The 21,312-nt window shown below is 36.3% G+C and overlaps 2 protein-coding genes across 10 annotated transcripts in view; one reads left to right on the forward strand and one right to left on the reverse strand.

The window, feature by feature from the left end:
• Positions 1–15,860, reverse strand: part of Arl6ip6 (ADP ribosylation factor like GTPase 6 interacting protein 6) — a 35,983-nt gene extending 20,123 nt beyond the window's left edge. The window contains exons 1-3 of the mRNA XM_046426868.2: positions 14,932–15,860; positions 13,167–13,220; positions 1,161–1,293 (exon numbers count right to left, since the gene is read on the reverse strand). Coding sequence (XP_046282824.1) covers positions 1,161–1,293; positions 13,167–13,220; positions 14,932–15,334 — 590 coding nt within the window. The 5' untranslated portion in view covers positions 15,335–15,860. The remainder of the gene's footprint in view (positions 1–1,160; positions 1,294–13,166; positions 13,221–14,931) is intronic.
• Positions 15,861–16,331: 471 nt separating this feature from the next.
• The window catches only part of Prpf40a (pre-mRNA processing factor 40 homolog A), a 65,169-nt gene continuing 60,188 nt past the window's right edge, over positions 16,332–21,312 (forward strand). For 4 of the 9 annotated variants that reach the window (XM_046426859.1, XM_046426861.1, XM_046426862.2 and 1 more), the window contains exons 1-2: positions 16,332–16,748; positions 17,828–17,959. In XM_046426859.1, coding sequence (XP_046282815.1) covers positions 16,347–16,748; positions 17,828–17,959 — 534 coding nt within the window. In that variant the 5' untranslated portion in view covers positions 16,332–16,346. Of the gene's footprint in view, positions 16,749–17,826; positions 17,960–19,305; positions 19,386–21,312 lie in introns of those variants that run through there. The other 5 variants (XM_046426864.1, XM_046426865.1, XM_046426866.1 and 2 more) reach the window with 2 other exon arrangements.

Genomic DNA, 21,312 nt, shown 5'->3' on the forward strand with positions numbered 1-21,312 from the left:
AATAAACTTTGCAATTGAATGGTACCCATGTAAACTAAAGAACTGTATGGCACTATTAGGGATAACTCTTATATTTATTTGCAATTATATAATTTTTACTTATAGGGATTTAAGACATTTAAAATACACACAAACAAACCCTAAACTACTATTCCCATAAAATTTCAAGAAGTCAAAATTTTTCAAAACACAGTTTTATATGGTAGAAAAATATGAAAGTTTACTAATAATGAAAATCAAGTGTGCTGGGCTGTGGCTCAGAAGTAGCATACTTGCCTGGCATGTGTGAGGCACTGGGTTCGATTCTCAGTACCACATATAAATAAATTAAATAAAGGTCTATCAACAACTAAAAAAAATTTTAAAAAAAGAAAACCAATTATACCAATGATTATTAATAACTATCATTAATATCGCTTCACATTTACACAGTATCTCAAATGCATGCTCTTATATCTACAACCTATTCAACAGGTGGGCTTGAACTGGTAGTAATAACAATAGGAACAACTATAATAACAACATATAGAAAAAACTAGAGATGTTTTATGGTCTTATTTGGGAATTAATATTTAAAACTAGAGCTTTCCTGGCATGAATAAACTGGATTAATTACTGTCTACTGAATTTCCTAAAATTTTCTGAAACACAGAAAATACAGACCAAAGAAATTTAATACTAATCCACTATAAAAAGCACACAATTTGGTCTAGAACTATAAACTGGGTACCATAGATGCCTGTTTCTGAATTATTACACAAAGTTTAAATCCTGAGGAAAACTCCAATCCAATTGTTAAAAGTTTTGTGTTTTAAGTTTGACCATTTATATGTGAATCTAGTAAAACATTCAAATTGTTGACATTTATTTTGACTTCATAAATTATTTCTAATAAAATTCTATCCAAGAGATACAAAATCTACCAAAGTCCCCCCAGTTCTTAGATAATTCCTTGGATTTCATTTTTTAAAACTGCATTATCTAGATATGGCATTTAAAATATTCTTTATTTATCTAACAGGTAAGCCCCCAAGCTGAAAAATGTGTGTGATTTATAATTCACAAAGACTAGAGTCTCAACATACCTAGTTTAGTATTTTTAACAAAATTTGAATGGATTAAAAGACAACAACAACAACAAAAAACCTAGGAATACTTACTTGAACCTGGCAGGTGAAAGAGGAGTAGGAGGAAACATTCCTGGTTCAAAAGAATCAAAATACGTAACTGTCCAAGAAAAGCTGCAACAGGAGAATCCAGCAATTAGGGATATTATAAGTAGAGTCCAGAATCCTTTATGGGAAGGAAGAGAGAGCAGGAAACTTAAAATTATTAACACTATAACAATTTTAATTAAACAAGTGTCTTCATGTTCAGAAGATCATATGTATTTCTGGTCTTTGATTAAGTGTAACAAATATTATAATAAGAGATTGACCTTAATAAAAACTAAACCAGAAGTAGAAGTTATTAAAACAATTAAAAGTCACATCATTATATTTAATTAAATTTACTATATAGAGGAACAAATTCAACTTAATATAATACTTTCATTTTTAAAATTTGACTATAGGAAAAAAGATTAAAACATTTCACTCCTAAGATGTCTTGACATATTTCAATTAACTTCATGAATCATAGCTTGCTATGTTATATTAATCAGTACTAAGTGATTCATTCTACAACAGATACTTCTGACATATGAATCAATTTTGGAGTACCTCTTTCTCAAATTTTTCCTATAAAAATCATAAACCTTATGATTCTTCAGCCTTGCTCAATATGCAAACAAAGGTTGACTCCCAGTTTACCAATGAGTTGTAATAATAGTTTATAACAGACAACAGTTTATTTGCAGTCGATTTGAGAACAGTATTCCCTCACCCCATAGAAATCAAGTCAAAAGCATGGTATTACAGTAAACTCAAGGAAAGGAGTAAGGATTGAGAAATAGAATATGAAGTATAAAAAAAGTGACAAGACATACTAATAAAGTTTTTTTTTACATACTTTTTTTTTTTTACATACTATTCATAACCCGTTAAGGGTATTAAAAGGGCAATGATCTGCTCTTGTTGAGAATCTTAAGTCCACAGTCAGTGGCCACCTCCCTTTATTAGCTGTACAGCTTTATTTGCATGTCAAGTTTTCAAAATTCCTTCATAAATTAATTTACTTGTTCATCTACTCCACAAAATATATACAAGGGCTATTATGTGTTCATTACTATGTTATGAGATAGGGATAAAGCGATAAATGAAACACGAAACATCACTGTCTTCATGGAATAATTCTAGTAGGGAGAAAGATAACAGATAATTATAGACTGTGATAACTGTTTTTGAACAAACAAGATGTTAAGAGAGAACAACAAAATTCAGACTGAAAACATTAACTTTTTCTTGGAAGAAAAAATGCTAATCTTAAAGTTTTTAAGATGATCAACAGTAATAGTCAAACGGAACCAAATTCTACCAGATATTGAAACATACTGTAGGACCTCAAATATTTAAAATAGTTGTACTGGCATATGAATAAACAAAAGAATGGAGCAGAATACAAAATCTAGAAAAAGAGCCAAAGAGATTATGTTTTAAAAAACATTATTAGAGTCTGAGAAGGTGGTAGTTGTAGAGCTAGCATATATAAGGCCTTGGGTTCAATCCTTAGCACCAAAAAAAAAAAAAACCCAAAACTATTAATTCAATGTGGTGGTAACCACCTAGAAAAAGGGGGGAAAAAAAAAAAAATACAGTTGGATCCATGTCCCATGCTAAATTCTAAAACACACTAATGTGTTTTAACACATTATTATGAATTATGCTTTTTCTTCCCTAAATAGAAAGGTATGAAAAGAATCATCAGAAAAGTCATGCCTTTGACAGAAAAAGGTCTAATTTTTAAAATCCATACATTCCACTATTTACATGTATACACAAAGAGACAATTAAATATGTATGGCAAAAACCTCAGAGCGGATGGCAAATGTTTTAAATACAATACATATTTGTAACTTACAGCATGAAGGAAAATTTTTCAATGAGAGAATTCCTAGAAACCAGTAAGAAAAAGACCAGCAATCTAAGATTCCAATATAAAAATGAGCTAAGAATATGACCATAGAAAAGGAACTTAAGTGATACTGAACATAAAAAAAGAGTCAATTTAGTATCAATCATCGGAAAATTGGGTATCATTTTTCATAATTATCATCTGGCAAAGATTAAAAACTCTAATATGCATTGCTGCTAGAGGAATTAAACTGGTAAATCTCTATGGAGAGCAATTTGGTAGTGTATTTATTAAAACGACACCATGTATATATCATTTCATCCAGAATTCTACTTCTAGATAACTGTCCTACATATACACTCTTGCATAAAAAAATGCACAAAATTATTCTTTGTATCATTACTTATAATAATGACTGAAAACAATCTAGATATTCAGCAATGCAGGTTCAGCTGGTCCCTCAGCAAATGCCAGAAACTGTAGAACCTACATATACTGCTTTTTCCTATATATATGTGATAAAGCTTAATTTAGAAATTAGGCCCAGTAAGATATTAATAACTAGTAAATTAGAACAATTAGAATATCGTATTGTAATAAGTTATGTGAAAATTATGGCCTCTCTTGTGTATCACCTGGACACAAACCCTGAAAAATGTCAACAATTATTTTGACCAGCTGATAACAACACTAAGTAGTGATAAAGGGGCAGTAACACAGTGTGAATGTGCTGGACAAAGAAATGATTCATGTCCTAAGTAAGAATGGCACAGAATCACACAATATTTGAACCAATATGCAATTTATAACTTATAAATTTTTATTTCTGGAAATTTCCATTTAATATTTTTCAACTCTTTTGATCACAGATACCTAAAACCACAGAAAGAAAACTGCAGACAAGGGTTTATCATTTTTTTATGTTCTTTTTAGTAGAATGGCAGTAAAATGTATTTTGGCAAATTATATGTACATATTATATGTACATAGACTATAACATTTTATTTAGGATGCCACTCTTGTGGTTGTATATAATGTGGAGTTACTCTGGCCATGTATTCAAATACAAGGCTAGGAAAGTTACATCCAATTAATTCTACTGTCATTCCTATTTCCTCCCCCACCTCCCTTCATTTGCCTTTGTCTAATCCAGTGGATTTCTTCTATTCCCTTCTCCAAACTCCCTTGTTTGGGGTTAGCATCCACAAATCAGAGAACAATCAGAATTTGGTTTTCTGAGACTAGCTTATTTCACTTAGCAGGATAGCCTCCAGTCCCATACATTTACCAGCAAATACCATTATTTCATTCTTGGCTGAGTAATATTCCATGGTATATATGTATCACATTTTCTTTATCCATTCATCCATTGAAGGACACCTTGCTTGTTTCCATAACTTGGCTATTGTGAGTTGAGCTACTATAAACATTGATGTGGCTGCATTGTAGTATGCTGTTTTTAACTCCTTTGGGTATAGACCTAGAGTGGGATAACTGGGTCAAATGGTAATTCTATTCCTAGTTTTCTAAGCAATCTCCATATTGCTTTCTTTAGTGGTTAGACCAATTTGCAGTCCCATCAACAGTGTATTAGAGTACCTTTCTCCCCACATCTTCACCAATATTTACTGTTATTCATATTTTTGAATTTTGATCACATTACTGTCAAATCTTTGACATAATTTACATCAAAAAGTAAACAGAAAAGTAAAATTACACCAAATTTCCAGTAAGATAGTCCTTGAATGTGGAGGGACAGGGAAGTTGTACCCTTATCTACGTGGAATCATATTCAAACTGCCTTCAGTTTACTAAGCTACCATTACTAAAGTGTATGACCAACAATGTTTCCTGAGTACAGAGACGAAAGGAAAAGTTGACAACACTAAAGGATGTCTTCAGAATTATCAAACTTCCTGAATACACAAAACTGATCCACCAAAGCCTTTAAGCAAAATGCAGACAAGAAATACATGCATTGTTTTGTTTACAAACCACGTGAAACCCAGGAACTGAGACTGACCTTCAACAAAATGTGTGGTGAAGTATTTTTGAAAGATTAACCTAAATGTTTTCTCCTGATAGCTTCCTTCCTCATTCTCCTGGTCCTTTGCAGAGATAATAAGTTGTACTTTCAATGCCTTCAAAAGAGGGATGTAGCAAAGCAGAAAGGAGAAGTAACCCTAGTATCTTTTTATGTTGCAACATTATTACAAAAATGATCATACAAACATAATCAGGGGTAGGAAGGTAAACAAAACAGCTTGGATAGACAGCAAAGATAATGAACAGATTCCGTATACATGAAAGTCTGTTTGGAACTGAAAGAAATGAAGTGAGGGGAGGAAATGTCCCTGGTTTGAATAAAGCATGTTTTATGTTTGCACTTATGTGTGTATACAGAGGTTAGGGAAGGTTAGTGCAGCTGGGGCTTCCTGGCAAAGCCATCTACAAGAAACCATCCATCATATATGGAATGTAGCTGTATATATCTTCATAGATGGGCCCAGAGGCCAGTCTATAGGTACCTCTGCCCTTAGTGGGACACAGAAAGAGTAGGCTTTGGCTGCAAGTGCTACATGTGAAAGGCCAAAATGAAAGACATTCAACGATATGTCACTTTAGCAAATTTCTTTAGCATTAGAATGTATATTTGTCCCAAAATTCTAACACAGTACTACCCATTAGAACCTTAATTCAACTGGGATTGGACAGACAGAAACTTAATAAAGGCTATGGTATTTATAAATTTCTTGCTATCCCAGTTAGATTTAAACAAATTACAAAATCAGCATACAATTACAGTTTATGGGTGGCTATATTACCAAATAGCTATTGTTTACTACTGCTTAGATAAACATCTCTAGAAAGGGGAGAAAAAGTTTAACATAACATGTAAAGTAGCAAACAACAAAGATGGTAATTAAAATAAAAATCAAGTATTTGTGTTTGGGGCGGCTATGAAATAATGAAACTTCTAGATTCCTAAGGGGAAAAAATGAGGAAACATACAAAATAACATTTAAAAATAACAAAACATGAGGCTTTCTAAAGCCAAACTTTTTCATTCAGGTGTTTTAATAGGGTACCTGTCTAAATTTAATAAGAATGTTCTTGAGTTTTTCTGAAATGGTTACTTCTATTGTGCAATCCAAGTGATGACTATAATTGGACATATTATTTTATATTCATTATGAATTAACAAAGTCATGTCACAATAATAGGGCTAAAGAGTACATTGTAATACTGTGCTTATTAAGATTCAGAAAAATTACTCTACTCGTTTATGAGTAAAAGAAAAAAGCCACAGAAGTTAACTCAATATAATCAAATTTGTTACAACTCACTATGTCCAGAATCCTCAAGCTAAAAATTTTAAAACTTTGTTTCATAAACCAACTTTACTAAGAATTAAGGATATGAAAATTGAATGCATATAAAATGAAGTGAAAGTGTATCTTCCCAAATACACTAATTCTACTCTTAAAAGCAATCAGCTAAGAGCTTGTTGTGTCTTCTTTCAAAAATTACAGATATCTGTTCGCCGATAACTAAAAAATAAATATAAAAAAAAAAAAAAAAAAAAAGGGGGCTGGGGATGTGGCTCAAGCAGTAGCGCGCTCGCCTGGCATGCGTGCGGCCCGGGTTCAATCCTCAGCACCACATACAAACAAAGATATTGTGTCTGCCGAAAACTAAAAAAATAAATATTAAAAATTCTCTCTCTTTAAAAAAATCATTTAAAAAAATTACAGATATCAAGGTAGAGGAGGTAGATATATTGAGCTATTTATATTTATGTATTTTCTCAGCATATTTTTCACAAATATAATTTTTGTCAGAAAAAAAGATTGTTCTTCACTTTGCTTTTTGTAAATCTAATATTCTATGATGGAGATCTTTTTGTTGTTGTTGTTGTTGGGAGGTGGGGAGTACCAGGGGATTGAACTCAGAGGGCATTCAAACACTGAGCCACATCCCCAGCCCTATTCTGTATTTTATTTACAGACAGGGTCTCACTGAGTTGCTTAGCACCTCACTGTTGCTGAGGCTGGCTTTGAACCCATGATCCTCCTTCCTCAGCCTCCCAAGCCTCTGGGGTTAGAGGCGTGCACCACCTTGTCTGGTGATGGAGATCTTTCCTATTAGTACACACAGCCATAGTTCCACTGCGTGTTTTTATTATTTCATTTTTTCATTATTAAAAAAAAATGTTGCAAGTAACATTCTTGTGCATCAGCGCAGTAAACAAGGATATAGTACAAATTTCCAGGGGGAAAACTTCTTTCCTTCTCTATAGCTCAATTCCCACCAACTGAAACCTACTGGACTTACCTAAGGCAAAGAAAGAAGAGGGTGGAGATTTTCTATCCAAATTCCTTAACTGGAATTTTATATTTTTCTAAGAATGTATTTTGGCTTGGCTCAAATTTTTCAAAATATTATTTTGGTTTCAGGTTATAGTTACTTTAAAAAAAAAACAGGCTAGCAACTTTCTAAATTATTTTTATTTTCTAATAAAAGACTGTTATATGTTCTAAATATTTTCATCCTGTTCAGCAGTTTTAGGCTTACAGGGATGAAGGAAAGTTTTATGAAATCAGATGTGGAGACATTAAATTGCACATATTATATAGAGGTAGAAAGGACTAAAAAACAAAACCTCAGATCATCCTATATCGCTATCCAACTATTTACATATCCTTCATGTAACTTATACCTGCCATCAGTAGTAGTACTGGGGGACTGAACCCAGATGCACATCACTACTTTTTATTTATTTTGAGAACGATCTCACTAAATTGCTATGGCCGGACTTCAACTTGCAACCCTCCTGCCTTACCCTTCTGAGTCACTGGGATAATAGGTACAGGCCACCACAGCGGGCTCCATTTCCCTGATTTTGAAATTAAGTACACCTTGAGTGGACATGTTCTCTGAGTGCATATAACTGCTTTTTTTTTTTAATTTTGTTTTTTTGGTGGTGCTGGGGACTGAACCCAGGGCCTTGTGCATACAAGGCAAGCACTCTACCAACTGAGCTACAACCCCAGCCCCCCATATAACTGCTTTTAACCTCACACATGCTGGGAACATATCCATCTTGTAAATACTGATTTCATATTTCAGACAGATATCAAATTGGTTATAGCTTATCATAACTTCTGCCTTTATTTTATTGCACTTACATCATCAAATTAATGTTTGAACAAATTTTTAAACTTTTTAATAACATTGTTTTGGTAAAGAAATAAAACTACTTTGTTTCATAATTTGCAAAGCATTTTCATTTTCAGATTCATGATTCAAATAATCAATTCAATATTTTTTCCCTTTCTAATCATCATTGCATCCATACCTGACTGCTGTTAGCATCTGTCATTATGGCACCAAGCATCATAAAAGATGAAAAAGTAAAAATAAAAAACACCAACATACATCCTTTTAGCAAAAAGATGTGGTTTGTGTTCTTCTTGTTGAATAACTAAGTGGATGTGAGCAATTTTCATATATCTGTGTGTGTATGTATATATAAGCTTTCAGAGCCATAAGGTTTCTGTCATGATTTCTCAAGTCTGCTGTTGTAAAGTAAAAGCAGCCATAGACAATATATAAATCAATAGGTACGACTGTTTCAATAAACTCTGAATAGAGTAATATATTTGTAGATTGTGGGCTCAAGTTAAAAGGTTCATACACAGGTTAAAAAAACTTCAAGGCTTCAATGATTTTTCACTGTAGTGAAAAAACTGAGTTATTTTTTGAACACATATCTTTTTAAGAATAGGTCAACTTCAATACTTGCTTTCTTTTGGAAATTTTTAACATTACTAATGTTTTATTATGACGTCACGATGATAAGAGTCCCAAGGCTTTGAAGAAGAAACAGGTGAGAAAATCTTCAAGCAATCTAGTTTCATCTTTGAAATCAGCATGGGTCAGTCATTTCTTCTCTGTAGGTGTGCAGAAACCTGGAAACTTTTCAACTGTAAGAATCAAATGGGTGGCTCAAAAAACAAGAATAGCCCTTATGCTGCAAGATTCTACAAGTCTGGTCCTAGTCACAAAAGAGAATTAATGTTAACTAGCAGATATTAAGATTGATAAGGACCCAAAGATATCATGTTGCTGGTATGTATGTTTTTGGAAGGAACTGAGCCCAGGATCTCATGCACGTTAGGGTAAGCACTCTGCCATTGAGCTTATATCCCCAGGACTGTTTTTTTGCTTGTTTTGAGAAAGGGGTCACCCTATATTGCTCAGCCTGATCACAAATTCATAGCTTAAACAATCTTCCTACTTCAGCCTCCCTGGACTACAAGCCTGTGCCATCACACACAGCCCAAAAGCTGCTGCTTTTCATTTTCTTCTTTTTCCTGTTTGTTTGTTTTCACCATGGAGCTTCTGAAGATACTGAAGGCATTCCATAAGGTCTTATTAAAATTTCTATATTGCATGATTTGACATGCATATAAAAAAGTGCCCTACATATAATTTATTAGCAATAGTCTTAGATTAGTATTTTCTGCTAAAGGCAATTCTATTTTCCCTATGTATTTAAGGTCATCTATTAATCCTGGGTAATATTAAGACTGAAGGAAAAAAATGCAGTGTTGGGATTAGGACTAAGTTTGTGAAATGTGATAAAACTTGGGGAAATTGTTACAAATGCAAAAGCCAATGTGCAAAAACTAAACAACTCTGTGTTACATGGGATTTATGCAATAATGGCCTAATCGGCCTAAGAATAGTCCTAAAAGAGGAATGACTGGAACAGGGTCGGTAAGTACTGTTTTGCTCTGCCTCTCTCCCTTTTTAAGTTTTACTTTGAGACAGAGTCTAACTAAATTGTTCAGGCTAACTTCAAATTTACATTACTCCTACCTCCTAGCCTTACAAGTAGCTAGGATTACTGGCATGTGTCATAGTGACCAAACTGGAATGTAATTTTAACTAAATAAACAAATTTGGTTTCATTAATCTCCCTGAAAAGTTTGGCTTATAGTACAAAATGGTTTGAAAGACAATTATAAATGAAGAGCAAAAATCCCGTAGTATAATTCCAATGCCATCCAGGGAACATCAAGGGTCATGAACTTCAAACTAGTTCATTTTATCAATCACACCCCCCTAATTATCTCACTAGTAAAGACGCACACTATTAGAGACTAATCCTCTTAGCTAATAGGATCAATTAACTCCCCCAATACTCTGAAACTTTTCGTCTTGACAAACCTCTTTTTTTTTTTTTTTTAAATTAAGGACTATACAGGGCTTCCCATGAAGAATTCTTTCCAGTAAACAAAGATGACAAAAGCAGGGTGCCAGCTCCTTTAGAAGTTAGGTTTCTTAACAGACATTTGGGTTTACATTGTTTCTTGTTTATTAGTCACCTCTCAATGATTTTCATTACCCTTAAAAGCATTTTTAAAAATGAGATCCAAGGGCCTGGGGCTGTAGCTCAGCGGTAGAGTGCTTGCCTAGCACATGCAAGACCTGGGGTTCTATCCTCAGCATCACATTAAAATAAATAAATAAATAAAATAAAGGTATTAAAAAAAAAAAAAAAGAGATCTAGGCTTTCAAAAAATTTTCTCAAACTATGGTACTTTGACTACCTGCATCAGAATCACTTAAAATTTAAAAAACAAGTTCAAGGCTTTCAAAAGTATTTCTCAAATTATAGTACTCTGACTATGAATAATCTTGGGCTGAATCAAAATCAGGTAGATTTTATATAGAGGTAGATTTTCATTTTTATTTTTTTGTGGTGCTGGCAATAGAACCCAGGGCCTCACAAGTGCTAGGTGACTGCTCTTCCACTGAGCTATATCCTGAGTCCCCAGGAGATTCTTAGCTCATACCAAAATAAGAATTACTGCTACAATATGCTTATTATTATGCCAACCTTAGACTGGATTAAATTTCAATTTACGAAAAACAAAAATCTGCAGTATAAAATGTTTTATCAATCTATCCAGTAAGAGAACTCTTATGGTAGACTACTTACAGTGCTCCATTATTTATTTTTATTTTTTCTAAAACTCAATCTAGTTTCAAATGAAGAACTGAGGCAGTTTGCAACAAAATTAAACATGAGACATCGAAATATTAATATATAAACAGGTATAAACAACAATAATTATGCCCCAAACCAGTAGACAATACCATAAAACAACCAATCATCTATATAGCTATGAGGTTTTTAGTAAACAGGGCAAAACAAATATAAGAAAATAAAATGAGATCATTACCATATGATACAAGGCTACATTGACAATTTTATTTTAGTCTAATGGATAATTTCAATAACTTTCTTCATGTGAAAACTTTCATAGCAACTGTAAAAAGGGCCAGGATATAATTTCACAGGCATTTCCTCAGAAAGAAGATAATGAGGCAATCTTTCTTGCTATCTAAATTAATCAATGCAGTGCTGATTTGGAGAGAAGTCAAAGTTTGAGAGAATGACTGGCCTATCTTTCCATCTAGCCAATGTTTCAAGCACAATTTTAACTGTTTTTGAATGTCAATTCAAAACATTCGGTAAAGAGGTTAAATAGTAGAGAATTTCATCATAGAATAACAATACAATCATCCCAACCTTATCAGAGCTTAATCATCTTGGCACTGCTTCTCTGAAACAGATTTTTAACTATTCTCTAGCCATATGCTATAATATACATATTTGCTATAAATATAATTATGCTTACTTTAAAACTAATCACCAGGAGTCTAATTGCATTAGCCTATCAAATGAGGTTGACTATATTCTCCATTTGATCATTGGCTCAAAATAAGGACCTTCATCTTGGCAGAGTTGTTGCTTAGTTTTCTGCCATAAAAACAGCAGTTTTGTTCATTCCTGAATAGTGAATAGTGAATTCATGTCATCAGTAAAGACTTTAAGATACTGATCTTCCTATTTGCTAGCATAGAATTAACTACCTATCAGGCATACCTAAAAGCCATATGAAATTATCTAATTGGAAGTAGAAAAGGAGGCAAGGCAATAATTACAAAAAAATACCATCACATTCCTTTTGATATTAAGCAAGCTATTACTTCAGATGACAACTGCTACTCATTCTGTTCATATGCAAAATCGGGCCAACTTTTAAACAACAGTAAGTCAGAGTCCATGCCAAGTTCATAAAATTCTGTTTCTACTCTCTCAAGAGATGACACATCAATACATGCTACGAAAAGTCTAATAATCTTAACTGTCTTCCAAAGAACAAACAACATATATTGATGAAATGAGTAAAAAGTACATTTTTCTCATGCAAGAATTGAGAATGCTACAGATAAACATTTCCACGTGATATCTAGTAAACCTTGTAATTTGAAGAAAAAAGTTGGTTGTTATGCAAAACCAGGTTGACTATACTTTGTGTCAATGTGAGCATGAGCCTTAAAGAAGTCAACTGAAGACTTTAGCAAGGACTGGGGATGGGGAATTATATGATGAACTTCAAGTGCCAATCTGGAGTGAAAAGTCATATAATTTTACTTAGAGTGATCAAATACAATGAATTACAATAAATAGTAATAAAATAGGTAAAAGTTCTGAACTTTATCAAAATCATTTTTGTGGAGATAAAGAAATGCAACATAAATAACCTTGTTCTCTAGAAATCTATAAACCATGTCATTTTATAAGACACTGCAGAAACTCGGGCCTGACTCTTCTTGTAAGTAACCTGTATAAATATAGACTAAAATTTTTACTTTTTTTAAAATAAAGAAATTGTTTATAAGAACATTTTAATTTGAATTCCTCTGGGGTCTGCTTATGATATTATTTATCTTGGCTAAATTTGTGGGGAAGTTTTCTTGCTTGTTACTAAATTCCTGAGAAAACATATGGGGAACTTCTTCCAAAAGATAACTTTAAAACGCTAAGAATTTGCTGGATTTTAGTCACAGTTATATTCAAAATATTTTACACACACTGATGATCCTTTATAAAATTATAAAAAATAAAAACAAAATCTAATAACATTTATCACAAGCATATACAAATAAAAAGTTAACAGAATCAACTTTAATTGATATGAGAATAATATTAAGTATTTTACCCCAAAGTTTGTACAATTTAACATGAAAACACAAACAGCAACTGAAAACCAAATCAAGTGAGAAGTTCATACCTAATAGTCCAGTATGTACATCATCTTCATTTTTCAAATTCTCAGCATGCAATTCTGTAAAAACAAAAAGAGGTTTAGGTAGAAAAGATTCATAATCTGAAGACTAATTCAAAGGCTTGGAAGACACTGTAGAACTCCATAAAGTGCTCTGGAGTAAGGAATGGATTCAAATTTTGATTCTGTTTACTAGCTACATGATCATCAGCAAGCAAAGAAGACCTCCATACTGTCAACTGCCATACATATGACAGTGGTGTTCATATCCTGTGGTTGTTGTGATACCATTTTATACAAATTTAAGGACATACTAAATTTTTTCAGTTCCTTTCTCCATTCTCCAAAGTATAAACATCTTCTGCAATGATCTTCTACTTACCACAGTTTTGCCTTTACAAAAGTGATATCTCAGAGCAAAGCAATAAAATAGCTAAAAGACAAAACTATCCGGGTTATAGTAAAAAAAGGGGAAGGGAGTGATACAGGAATTAAACTGTGAGCCAGGAGAGGTGGCCCACACCTGTAATCCAAGCTACTCCACAGGCTGAGGCAGGAGGATCCCAAGTTCATGGCTATCTCAAAAAACAATTATGGCTAGGGATGTAGTTCAAAGGTAAAGTACCCCTGGGTTCAATCTGCCAGAACCCCTACAAAAGAAATGAAACAATGGCAGCCAAACATTTAAGATTGACAAGTTTAAATACAATACTGTTATGAGGAGGTAAATTTCACACATTAACTTGCAAATCTTGTCTTCCGTATGAAAATCAAGCATGGTAAGCTGTTACAGGCCATTTGGAGCCCATTACCAGCTGGTCCAAAATGATAGTGTTGAGTGGTTGAGTGGTTTTCATAAAACGAAGATTTTTTTGTTTTACTTTTTTTTTTCCCAGTAATTTGGACAAAGTCATACAATAGTAAGAATTGGGATTTAAACTCAAATTTTATTCTTTTCACTGTAATACACAAGATCCAAACAAATAATACATTTATGAAAGTCCCCTTGGGGGAAAAAAAACTTTCACAAGTCTATTTTTATTCCAATATGGCTAATATTTTAACTTGAGACAAAGAAGATAAAATTAGTGAAAAACAAGACTACACCTCCTGCAATAAAACTTTGCATACAAACGGCCAATGCCTACCCTTAGTACCTACTACTCAGGAGGACTGCAAATTGGAGACCAGCAGGGGCACCACAGTGAGACCAAGTCTCACAACAAAACCAAAATATACTTTGTGTACTAAATCTAGTTACAAACACCACAAAATTAAGAAAGGCTAGTTATTTTACCTATAAAAGTAGAAATCTGAGCTGTGGGATGGAAATCCTAGACCTTGAAGAATCTTCAATGTACCCAGGAATAAATCGGTACCATTTGTGGATCAAAGCCTTTGAATATATACAGACTATTTCAATTACATGCATTTTACACTGTCTCCTTTTAATGGTGGGTATTCTCCGAAATATGGCTTAAATAATCGTGCTAGTATTTGACTCCATGGGTCCAATGACTTAAAGGTATTTCAATAGAACTCATTTGATTAAAAGACCCTTTCTTAAAAACAGTTCTCGTTATGGACGAGGGAAATCCATTTAGGAAGAGAAGACAAAGGGGAGAAGCAAAGAATGGCACAAATCAGTGGTAGGAGTGAAAGAGACTGCCAGCTTGCCGGTTGGGAGCCAGGTAAGGTGTGGGTGGAGGTGAGAACCAAGCCCTGGCTCAACTTCGCTCTGGACAGACTTTCAAGGTCTGGGCATCAGTACCTTTAACGATCAGGTAGGCGATGGCGAGGAGGAAAGCGAGGAGGATGGCGAACAGCAGCGAGCAGAGAATAGACAGGACCTGTTTCGGCCATCGCCGAGCCTGGGCCCGGTTACGCGTAGCTGCGGGGAAAATGCCATTGCGTTTATCGGGTAGGACGGGCGACCCATCCCCGTCCGGCGGGAGAAGCTGGGGGCCCCTTCTGGGCTCCAACGACGCCCCGGCTGAGAACTCCGCTCGCAAGTCACGGGCCACTTGATCGCATCCTTCCACCTCATCAACTTCGCCTTCACCCCAGCTGTCCCCCTGAGAGAATACAGAATACACAGGCCGAGAGAAAGGTGCTGGGGTGCTAAGACCGCGACGCCGCGGAGCCGAACGCCTGCCGCTGTCCACAAACGACATGGCGGGAAATAACCACAGAACGGCGGGGGCCCAGAGTTTCCCACAGCCCCGCCCCTCCCTCGTCTTCGCCAATCAGCAGCCGGGCTACGCCACGGCCTCGACCACTTAGCTCAGGGGCTCAGGGGTGCTAAAGGGTGGGCTGTGGAGCCAATAAGGAACCACGGAGCAGGAGGCGAGGCTGTGCCATCCGAGACAGGAGCTCTATCCCGCTGCAATAGGCGGGAAGGGATACAGAATTGTGGGTAGGGAAAGTCAAGCCGAGGCCGGCTGCAGACAAGTCACCCTTCCCTGCAGCGTTTCGTCCTGGCCAAAGACCTCTGGCACTGCTGCGTTGCCTCCAGAAGAGCGCGAACCCAGGCAGCCCCAAAGCCGCATCTTCTTGACGCCGGGTCCTAGCGCCCGCCCATACCACTCTGATACACATTTCTAACCTATTTGCTTTCTCCCTTCTTCCCCTCTACGCTCACACTCTTCTTTAGCCTCCCTGCTAACAGGAGCTCACCGCCCGGCGCGCTCGCTCCGCCTTATCGACCCACCTCTTTCTGCCTTTCGCGTTGTTCCACCCGCCCCTATCCACAACTTCCCTCCACGCTACTCGACACGCCTTCTTCCCCCGTCCGCCTCGGCACGCGCTCAGCAGCCGGTGCCTCTGAGCTCGAACTCTCGCAGGACGACTCCTCGCGCCTTCCCCGCCCCTCCCCTTTGCTTCGAGCAAGGCGCGCGCTCGCGCGCTCCCGGCCCCAGCCACCGCTAACGATAGAAGCTGCATACCCCGCCCCCACCCCACCCTACCCTATCCCTGGCGGCCTCATGTTAGTGGGGCGTGAGTAACTTGGGCGGGGGGGGGGTGAAAGGTGGCAAGCCCCCACTGCCCCACCCGCTATGGGGTGAGGCGGTCTAAGCCCGGGAAGCTGGGACGCGGTTGTCTTCCCTTTCCCGGGGGAAGTTGGTGGAGTTTTCCCGGCAGAGGACTCGGCGCAGAAACTTCCTCCGTCCCCTTCCCCCCCCCTCCATGCAGGCGACGCCGAGTGAGGCTGAGGCTGGGGGCGAATCGCCGCAGAGCTGCGTGTCGGCAGCGCGCTCTGATTGGACAGTGGGGAAGCCTGTCAGCTTATTGGCCCCATTGATCCCGCCCCGCAGCTCAGGGCAGCCTTTAACCTTTGGCCCCAGCGGGCGCCAGCCACTCAGATCGCTTCTTGTTGGTATGTGTAGCGGCAGTGGCCGCCGGCGGAGCAGTCTGAGTCCGACGATGAGGCCGGGGACGGGAGCTGAGCGTGGAGGCCTCATGGTGAGTGAAATGGAGAGCCATCCTCCCTCGCGGGGTCCCGGGGACGGGGAGCGGAGATTGTCCGGCTCAAGCCTGTGCTCCAGCTCTTGGGTCTCTGCTGACGGCTTCCTGAGGAGACGGCCTTCGGTAAGGGATCGGTGGGGCAGGGGGAAGCGGCACAATGAAAAACGGAGTCAGAGACAGGAAGCTTTCTCCAAAAGGAGAAGAAGATAAGAGTGGACGAAGGAAGCGCTCGAGATGGTGGCATATGTCTCGAGGGAGAGAAACGGAGAGCGGGGATGCACAAAAGAAGGATGTAGGACCCTGGAAGTTCCCAGTCGGCTTGGCCTAGACAGATGCGCGCTGAAGGTGTTGAACCCTGGGCGTGCTGCGTCTTGGAGCTATAGGCCCGTTTTAGTAAGGAAATTTGATTCTCTAAGACTTTAAAAGAAGCTAGCAAAATTTGATTTCTCTAGTAGTGGTGGTGATACGCAGGGGGTACTGCTTGATTAATTGGCAGGGGATAATTACCTGGAACAATGGACACGTCTGTAACGAAAGTTGTCTTTTAAAAGTGCATTAAAGTGGGTGAATTATTGTTTGCACTTAGTGTCTGAGTGACAGAATATTAAGTCTTTGAAACTGTGTTTTGGCAAATGGAATTTTACCGGTCTTAAAAGTTAGGTTAGTAACTGTTAGTAGACAGGTGTCTCTGGGGACCCACACTTTTGTGTTTTATAATACCAGCCCTCCTTTAAATGAATTTGGTAAATTAAGCATTTTAAAGTCAGTAGTGCTTAAAAAAGTGTCAGCTGTCTTTTATGTCTGTTTGAAATAGGACAAAGTTCAGGTTTTCACCAACAGTTTTTAAGTTGGCTTTATACATATACGTGCATATACATACGAATATACATATACGTATGTGTATGTGTATATATACATATATATATATATATATATGTTTAATCTTCCAAGCTGAGCAAATCAGTAGCTGATTAAATTAGAGCAAAACAACTGATCTAGCTGTCCAATAATTATTTAATTTGCAAGCTTCTCAAATACTAGTGTGGTGCTTTTTTTTTTAATAGGAAAGTATAAACTAATACAATAATTTGGGCACAAATTAGCCTAATATTATGTACTGAAGGTAAGTGATTTGTTGAAGTGAGATTTTTTTGAGAATCATTTAATGTGAATTGCCAAGTTTTAAATTTTCTCTTTTTCAGATGGGGCACCCTGGCATGCATTATGCACCAATGGGAATGCACCCTATGGGTCAGAGAGCCAATATGCCTCCTGTACCTCATGGAATGATGCCACAAATGATGCCCCCTATGGGAGGGCCACCAATGGGACAAGTAAGAATGTTATGTTTTTATTTTGTTTGGTTTTGTCTATATTTTTGCCTCAGGTATTGTGTTAAAATCTCAAACTCTAGGTCAATACTGTGCTTGTAGCTATTTAAGGATTAGTTGATGCCCAAATAATGTTTTTAAATAAGACTAATGTTGAATCATGACTGTAACTAAATTTTGAATGTAATGAAAGGCTTCTGTATAAAACCTTTTACTTTTACTACTTCAATAAAATTAAAGAGTTTTTTTTAAATTTAAAAGTCACAGCACATATCTAGTTTTTTAACTTAATGACTATAAAGCATGTCAATTGAAGTTAATGTTCTAAGAGTAAATATTATCTGATATGTCAGCATAACTAACTTTGTTGGGCCATGTAAATGCATAGAATCAGAAAATATTGCTTATACTTTAGGCTTAAAATAAATTTTATTCTAGAAATATCTTCCTCTTTGTGTGTAGGGGTGGGGGTAGGGAGATTTAACGCTCTATTTATTCTGATTCTTCATAGGACAATGTCAAATCAATAGTTGATTTTCTAGTAACACTATTTTATTTTCTTAAAAAGAATGTTTATTGCTTCTGCACTCCTACTTAGTGAGCTGCCCCTTCCATCTCTAGCATAAACTGTAAATGGACATTTTGAGGGAGTTGATATGAATCAAAAGGTTATCATGCTGACTCGGATACTTTGGTAGAACTGAATTTCTAGAGAAATCCAAGAAAGGCAACAGGTTCACTTACCATAGAATAATTGTGTGCCCTATGCTAGATTCTGTAATACAGAGACACTTAGGTGGCTGGGTTATTTCTATTTGAGTATCTTGATAAGTAATGAAAATTTTAGGCTAGCAAAAATTTCAGAAATTATGTATGATCTTGTGCTAATGAGTACTCTTTGCTTTGATTATTGTTTAAGCCTTGATGGATAAAGTTTTTGGTGAAATTTCAGTGGAAAAAGGAGCTTGCTGTAACTCTTTTTACTTAACCTTATGAGTAGAAGGGCTGAATGTCAAGTGGTTTTCTTCTTTTATATTTGGAATATAGCCCTTAATTTTGTATAAAAATCTTTACTCAGAAGTATCAGACCTAAAAGATTCTGCCTGCAGGAGGAGTTCTTTATATAAAAGACTCTTTTATTCTGTTATTCCAGAATAACACAAATTTTAAAACTGCCTAGGAGATGCAGAGACAACTCTTGGTTCCTCTTCTGTTTCTTTCCATCTCTAAGCAGCAAGGAGCTGCTCTTGTTTTCTTTATAGAGCTGCTCTAACTAGATAATGAGCTTTTAAAAAATATTTATTCTTTAAATGCTCTGGTTCTTATTTAAAATTAGTTTCTTTCCACAGAAAGATAAAATAAAACAATTTGCTACTGCCAGATGCTTCTCTCTTTTCTGGGGCCTTCTGTTTCCATTGGGCCAGTCAAGGTAAGTTTTGCAAGGGATTGACCTGCTTACCCTTGCTGTCATGGTGCTGTTGCACTATCAAAGCCAAGATACCAGCTAGTCATTTTTAATAAAATGCAGATTTTATTTTTTAAAGTAGTTTCATGTATCTCATTGACATAAGCTGGTCACAATTTATTTTATGGCCCTTTCTTTTTAGCTGCATTAGTGACCATCTTTCTAGTAAGTTAACTTGCTACTCAGTGTACATCAGTTCAGAGACTGAATTTTGCCTTGTGGTTTTCTTCTGCATTTTTTTCTAGGCCAGTGTATGCCATGTGCCTTTAAGTATACCTGATTATTTAGAGGCTTAGAATTCTTTCTCCCTGTGTTGGCTCATGTTAGGATAATGAATGAATGTTTTAGGAGTCTAGTTCTGAGGTTCCCAAGAGTTTCCCTTGTTGTCTCAAATTTAGATCATCCCCTTTTGACCTAATGTCTAACAAGTTTGGGTCCCAATTATTGATTGGTAAAGCTAATTCTTATTTTAGCTTTATTAGCACATGTGATAATTCTGGGAAGCATGGATAATTTCAATCCTCAATAATTGAAGAATCTTATTTAAAGCTCTGGTGAATATGCCCTTAAAAATGAAAGTTAATAATAACAAAATTTATTCTTGCTGCATCATTTTTTCTCTCTACACATTCTAAGAAATATTAATGAAAAAGTAAGTAGTGAGAAGATAACTGAAAAGAAGCAGGGTGCCCCTGTCAGTCACAGCAGTGATGGTAGGGTTCTGCCATCCAATCTTAAAGTTAATTTACACATTACATAAAAGACTTGGGACTCTTGGTTATGGAACCTTGATGTGCAGTTTGCAGTTGGTCTTCCATAACCTCCAGATTCCACATCTGTGGATTCAGCCTACTTTGGGTTGAAAACATTAAAAGCATAAAGTGTATCTATACAAAATGTGTACAGGCTTTTTTTTTTTTGGTCACTATTTCCCTAAACAAAATAACATAACAACTATATAGGTGTAACACATATGTCTTATTAGTTATTAGAATAATCTAGAGGTGATTTCAAGTATACTGGAAGATGTGCATAGGTTATATGCAAGTACGGTGCCTTTTTTTGTATAAGGGACTTGAGCATCTGTAGATTTTGGTGTCTGTGGAGTGTCCTCGAACCAGTCCCTTTTAAATACTGAGGAACAACTGTATTGACCACATCTTTCATTAAGATCTCTTGCTGGGACCAGCTGAAGATTTAAAAGTCTTTCTTGCCAAATGATTATGGTCTTTGGAATGTTACTGAATGACATGAAATTTTAAGGTGCGTTTGTAAAATAACATAGAGAGGATAGAGTAATGATCTAAGAAGTCAATTAACAACTTTTGAAATGCAACAAGTTAATTTAAAGAAGTTATATGTTGCTGCTGCCTATAATCCCAGGTACTTGGGAGGCTGAGGCAGGAGGATTATAAATTCAAAGCCAGCCTCAGCAATTTAGCAGGGCCCTAGCAACTTTCCAAGATTCTATTTCAAAATTTAAAAAAGAAAAAAACAGAAATTAAAGGGCTGGGCATGTGATTCAGTGGTTAAGTGCCCCTGGGTTCAATCCCTGGTACCAAAAAAAAAAAAAGTAGTAGTATTGATGGCATTATTTATTTATTTATTTAAATTCATGATGTGACCTAAATGCCATTTTTATAATGTAGGCTGAATCTGTTATGGTAGTAAATATTGGAAACTATCAGCTGAAACTTCATGTTTCTTTCACATTTATAGATTAAATTCATCTCTTTGTCACTGTACATAGATTTGCTTCTACTTTTTACAAAATTATAGGATATTATAGCTGGAAGGGACCTTACAAGTTGTATGGACTTTAATTGACTTTGGAAGGATTGTTTTCTTAAGAAGCCATATTAATAAAGAAAAAAAATGGTTTTTCTCTGAT

The sequence above is a fragment of the Marmota monax genome, unplaced genomic scaffold, assembly GCF_021218885.2.
Source record: "Marmota monax isolate L192 unplaced genomic scaffold, Marmota_monax_Labrador192_F-V1.1 WCK01_AAM20220418_F8-fsc00048, whole genome shotgun sequence".
In the NCBI taxonomy this organism is placed as follows: Eukaryota; Metazoa; Chordata; class Mammalia; order Rodentia; family Sciuridae; genus Marmota; species Marmota monax.